This window comes from Dipodomys spectabilis, unplaced genomic scaffold (genome assembly GCF_019054845.1).
Source record: "Dipodomys spectabilis isolate Male_0828 unplaced genomic scaffold, ASM1905484v1 ptg000003l, whole genome shotgun sequence".
Classification (NCBI taxonomy): Eukaryota; Metazoa; Chordata; class Mammalia; order Rodentia; family Heteromyidae; genus Dipodomys; species Dipodomys spectabilis.
In genome coordinates this window covers 18,288,062-18,294,700 of record NW_024870680.1, presented here as the reverse complement: position 1 = coordinate 18,294,700, position 6,639 = coordinate 18,288,062, and the positions used below count along the sequence as shown (strand labels likewise).

General features: G+C 36.5%; 1 protein-coding gene across 1 annotated transcript; it reads right to left on the bottom strand.

Annotated features, from left to right (window-relative positions):
• Positions 1-3,643: 3,643 nt before the first annotated feature.
• LOC122114100 (putative olfactory receptor 56B2) lies at positions 3,644-6,092 on the bottom strand. Its single transcript, XM_042687165.1, has 2 exons — positions 5,163-6,092; positions 3,644-3,706 (listed from the first exon to the last, which is right to left on the bottom strand). The coding sequence occupies exons 1-2, from the start codon at positions 6,090-6,092 to the stop codon at positions 3,644-3,646; spliced, it is 993 nt and encodes a 330-aa protein (XP_042543099.1).
• Between the last annotated feature and the right edge of the window lie 547 nt (positions 6,093-6,639).

Genomic DNA, 6,639 nt, shown 5'->3' with positions numbered 1-6,639 from the left:
CAAGGAGACCTACGGTTTCTCCTATTCCATCCTGTAATGTTTTCAGAGTGTCTGCTTTGACTCGGAGGTCTTTGATCCATTTGGAGTTGATTCTGGTGCAGGGTGATATATAAGGATCTAGCTTTAGTTTTCTACAAGTAGTTAACCAATTTTGTAGGGCAGTTGTTTCTTTGAGGATTTGTTTTTGGGAGTTTTAATTTTTTGAGTTCTAAGTATATTTTAGATATGAGGCCCTTGTCCATTGTATGGCTAGTGAAGATCTTCTCCCAATTTGTGGGCTTCTATTGATCTTGCTAGGTATTACCCAGCAATCCCACTTTTGGGCATTTACCCAAATGATCACAAACAAGGCCACACTAAATCTACCAGCACAACTATATTTATCACAGCATTATTCACCATAGCTAAGATATGAAACCAATCAGATACCCCTCAGTGGATGAATGGATCAAGAAAATGTGGCACACACACACATATATATCTAATGGAACTCTATGCCTCCGACATTGCCTCATTTTTTAGGAAATGGTAAGACTTGGAAAAAATTATATCAAGTGAAATGAGCCAGGCTCAAAAAAACATAGGTTTCCATGGTTTCCCTTATTTTCAATAACTAGTACATGACTAGGACAAGCAAAAAAGGTCAAAAGCTATGTACATATGATATAAGATGATGTTAAGCAAAATGAACCCCAAGATAGGGACGCAAGTGGGCTTTCTTTCTTGCTATCGTTTTTAATGTACTATGTAATTTTTTTGTTTCTTGTATATGTTCTTCCCCCATGGTATAACCCCTGTTTTTGATTAACCCTGTATTTGATTCCAGTGTCCTGCATCTTGTATATACATTTTTCTAATTTGGGGAGGGGAAGGGAAATAACAAAATGCTTAAATAAGGATACAGGTTGACCCATTGTAACAATGAGATGTACAAGACACTATGTTGAAAACAAACATTACAATTTCGGAAGGTGAGGAAGGAGAAGTTAGGGAGGGGGGGCAGGAAGGGATGGTAGGGGAAAAACAGAAGAGGAAGCAACAATGCTCAATAGGAAATGTACTCATTACCTTACTCATGTAACTGTAACCCCTCTTACAGTATTTCTACAATAAAAATATATATGAAAAAAGAAAAGCTGAAAATGATCATACCTAAATCACTTCCCATGAGTATCTAAGCCAGAGATAGTTATTAGATACACAGTGACTGCCCTGGCATCTCAGGCAAGATAGAGCAAAGAAAAGGCTTAGTTTGTTTCTCTCTCTCTCTCTCTCTCTCTCTCTCTCTATATATATATATATATATATATGTATATCTTCCTTGTATAGTTTGTACTTTATGTTTATATAGATCATATATAAACGAATATGCAGTTTGTCACTTGTGCATATAGTTATATGAGTGACTATTGTGGACATGGCAAGACTTTGAAATGTATTTTGGTAAATATATGAGCAGTGTATACTGAATTGTCACAGATTATTGTTAAAATGCATTTATTGATTTCTCCTATTGATCAGTCAACTCTTACCTCTGTGGGTCCTGGAAGGGCAGCAGAGAAATTAGAGAAACCACAATACTTTAAACCGAGAACGGGAATTACATCTTAAAGATGACATATGCCAATATCTAAATTTAATTTCTAACTGTAAGATAAATATCCTATTATACCTCTCATACTTCCTTTTCATACTTATAATAAGTAAAACTTATTTAATTGATAAACAATCCAAAACATGTGTAGACTTACATCTAAACTGTTTCCAAAAATGTAATAATCAACAAAGATTAGACAATTTCTAACAGAAAATTTAAATATCTCTCTGAACAGGACTTGTGGGACAAGTATTTAAAGCAAATGCACAAAGAATATTTAAGTATATACACCATTCACAAGTTCCTTTGTTCACCTGTGATTCCATGTGTCAATTTGAAGAACCTCATTGAAGACTTCCTATTCCAGAGTGGAGGAAGGAACTATGAAAAAGAACATTAGGTAGAGTGACATTGGTTTCAAGAAGTTTAATTTCATGTGGAATGGAAGACAGCTGTTATAACAGTAGGTGATGATTTCTAGTTTTGTGCCTTTATGATCTGTCAAGATACAATATATTATTTCTTTCCTCCCCCCCCCCCCCAGTTTTTTTTTTTTTTTTTGCTACCTGCTTTTTTTTTTTTTGGTCGGCCATGGGGCTTGAATTCTGGGCCTGGGCGCTGTCCCTCAGCTCTTCAGCTCAAGGCGAGCACTCTACCACTTGAGCTACAGCGCCACTTCCGGTTTTCTGGTGGTTTATTGGAGATAGGAGTCTCATGGTCTCTCCTGCCCGGGGCTGGCTTTGAACCGCGTTCCTCAGATCTCAGCCTCCTGAGTAGCTAGGATTACAGGCGTGAGCCACCAGCGCCCGGCTTGCTACCTGCTTTAACAGACATTAGTATTATAGGTGATTTCTTTGTGATAAGTTTCACATATGCACACAGTGTCCTTTGAACGAATTCATCTGTTTCACACTATCCCTTTCAGATTTATTTCTACAAACTAAAATTGTATTTCTTTGGCGGCAGTTGCGTGGACTGCTTGTATGTATTCTCAGCTGTTTGGTGGAGTGGTCTGCAAATGTGAAGTCCATTGACACATGGATAATTAAATTTTAGATATCTAGGTTGATTTTTATTTTGAGTGATCTATGTGAGGTAATGAAAACACCTATTATTACTGCATCTTAATCAATTTGCCTGCCCTAGAGTCACCCCAGAGTGGTTTCTGTAAGCTTAAGGCCTCGTGGGACACATTCACACGAAGAGCATTTCAATCACCACATTCACGTGGTTTTTTGTTTATTGATGATTCATGTGTCTACTACAATAACCTCATTGAGTGTTTAATATTCCATAAGCCAGACTAGTAACTACGAGTAAATAATATATTTTTAATGGAGATCTACAATTTCACATTCTAGGATACATAATACTGGTTACTGGTAAATATATACCACATAAGAAATATTACTATCTCTGTTATTTTTTTATTGAATAATAATTCATTTTATTCATGTTTCATTGTATTTATCTGTTCAATAATTTAAGGACATATATAGACCATTTCTACTGTTTCATTAACAATATAATTATAAATAATTCATATTTACACGTTCGTTCCAACAATGGTGTTTATGTACAGTTATTATGTTAAAATTACTCAATAGTGGCCAAGGAGTAGCTAAACTGGTGCATCCTACTGCATCCAAACTGCAATCCTAATGTACCCATACATATGCAAAATTTGATTTCTTAAAAAAATTGTATTCAACATAATCAGTGACACTTTGTTGTGGTTTTGATTCAATTTTGCTAATGACTAATATTTTCCTGTTAAATCTTCATTATATAAATGTTTCCCTACACAAAAAAGGCATGTTCAGATTCTTTGCTTGTAGACAATAGCATGGTATTTGATAAAGCAAATATTTAATCCAAAGATATGATTTCTATACAGCTGAAAGTTAAATGTACACAGAGATCAAAACACATCTACTGGAAGTGGCTCTGTGGCTCAAGTGGTAGAGCATTAGCCCTGAGCTGAAGAGCTAAGGGACCCAGGCCCAGAGTTCAAACCTCACGATCAAAATCAAACAAACAAAAAACTCACCCAAACCCCAAAAACACATCTACTAAAGATTTCCTGGAGGTGTAGGCCATGGAAAATAGCTAACATAGAGAAATGTGTATACCAAGTGTCTTTTGCTGGACTACAAAAAATAGTATCCAAAGGTTGAGTTCTATGATGAAGATTCTTGGCAGACACTGAGCCAATTCAAATATTCGTTTCAACTTTTAGTTGTGAAGTTTCTGTTGCTGACGTGGCTCCATAGGCTATGAACACTAGCCACATTGTCCATGTAATTTACTTTTCATCATGTATAAACATTCATCAATGTTAATGGATATATGGAGAAAATTATCCCACAGCTGCTTTTCCAATTGAATAATGATTTTTTAATTTAAATTTTGTTGTAAATGTGATCTACAGAGGAGTTACAGTTACATACGCCATGTAATGAGTACATTTCCTTTTGAACAGTGTCACCCCTCATCTTCTCCCTGTTCCCCCTCTCAAAGTTGTAGAGTTCATTTTCAATATAATGTCTGGTGAGTATCACTGCTGAATTACTTCACCTTTTCCCATCATTTCTGTGTTTGTTTCCCCTTTCCAAATCAGATAAACTTACATATAAGACAAATAAAAAACAGTGACAAAAGGGGAAAAAAAAAACAAAGAAAAGAACTGCAAATCTCACAATTTAAAAACCCTCTTGTTTCCATTTCTTGGGGTTCATTTTGATGAGCTATGTGCATATGATCAAAGAAGATGATGCTTATCAAATAATATTTTTAATATATAGGATTTATTGTGTTTCTCCACTCAGTACTTTTAAAAGGTACAAATCATTTCTACTATACAAGTAACAGAGCAACTATATGTTTATGCTTGTAGTGTTCTTCCAACACTGTGTTCATGTATGATCATTATATTTAACTGAGTATTTGCCAAGCAGTTTCTATACCTGCTCTATCTTATTGCATCCATATAGTAATCCTAATACATCCATACACTTGTAATATGTGAATTTTATTAAAAATACAGCCAAATTAGATGTTGTAAAAAACAAGTAGATCTGGTTTTGATTGGAACTTGATGAATGACTAATATTTTCCTGTTACAGCTTGATTACTTAAATGCTTTCTTACAGAAATGCTTGTTCAAATGCTTTGATTATCAATAAATACATTCACATAAATGGTATTTAACATGGTACATATGAGTACTAAAATGTAATTTCTACCCATCAGTAGTTGTGTCAAATATGATAAATAAATTCTCAAATTTAATTGTACATAGATATAAATACATCTACTCAAAATTTCCAGAAATTCAAGCTGGATTGCATAAAATTATTTCTTGGTTGACATGAGGCGACTCCAAATATTAGTTGCATCTTTTCGTTGTGAAGATGTTGTTATTTACCATGACTGTCTAGGCTAGGAAGAACAAGGCACATTGTCCTTTATTTTTGTAATTTTTCCATGTGTAGTCATTTGAGAAGGTTAAATATGTGGAAACAACATCTCCACATTAGTTTCTCTTGATGTCCAGATGAAGAACCTTGTATAAGCCCTGCCTGAGCTCTTTATTCTTGAGTGCATACACCATGGGATTGAGAGCCGGGGGGATGACATTATGTAACACATTGAGCAGAACTGGGATGAGGGGAACTTTCATTCCTGCACTGTGTGTGATGGAAATGACAATGATAACAGTGTAGAAGAACAGGATGAGGATGAGGTGGGAAGTGCAGGTGCTTAAGGCTTTGGATGCAGCTTCTGGTGAGTTCAGCTTCAGCACAGACTTAAGAATGAGAGCATACGATACAATAATCAAACCCAGGTCACTTCCCATGACTACCCAAGCCAGAAATAGCTGGTTGATACTGTTGATTCTCCTGTCATCACAGGATAAGCTGGTGACTCCAAGGTTACAGCAAAGACAGTGGTTAATCTGATTCCTAGAGCAGTAATGTCTCTGTGCAGCCAGCACAGGCACTGAGATGGGAAACAGAAAGTTTCGGAGTGTAAATAAAACAGTTGATTTGACCACAAAAGCCTCTGTAATGATCGAAGGATATCGAAGTGGTCGGCAAATGGCTACATACCTGTCTACAGCCATGCAGACAAAAATACCTGACTCCATGATCACAAAGCAATGGATGGCATACATCTGAGCAAAACACTCAGGGAGACTGATGGCTTTAGCGTTGAACCAGAAGATGGCCAAGATCTTAGGCATGATGGTGGTAGCCAGTCCCATGTCCACCACAGCCAGGATGCCCAGGAAATAATACATAGGCTGGTGCAGAGCTGCCTCTCTGTTAATGATGATCAGGATGAGGGTGTTGGCGCTCAGAGCCAAGAAGTAGAGCAGAGCCAGAGGCAGGGAGAGCCAGTGCTGCCAGCTGTGAATGCCTGGGAATCCCAGCAGGATGAACTCAGATACCTGGAACTTAGAACTGTTGGGATCTCTGAGCTCTTGGAACATCCTTCACCAAGTGGACAAAAACAAAGCTGTTACTGTTTTTAATTATATGTATGGCCATATCAAAATTGGTCTTACCCAGGGACATGAGGTGAAGTGAGAGTTCAGCGTCTTCATTTTTCTCAACTTGTCATATTGGTCAAAGATCTCACAAAACAGAACCTTGGTAAGTACCACATTGTCCCTTTGTAGCTCAATCAATTATCTCTAAGTGATGCAAGCTTTACTTTTGTGACATCTTCTAAATGACACAGAAGATAGGTCATAAAAATAGGATTGTTTTTACTATATGCTGTGTAGCAGATCATCAAAAAAATAATCTGATCTCACAGAATGACTCATAGATTGGTTGGGCTCATGAATAGACGAGTCTAAGACCTCATGAAAAGATTAAGTAGAGGCTTTTGAGATTTCTCATGGCTGGGGTTCAATTTTATCCTATATACAAAAGACCTCCTCATTCAGCTACTTGAGTTTTTATAAAATAACAATTTTTGTTTGTTGTATGAAGCAATGATGTGGACTCATACTGTTTCTTGATATACAATTT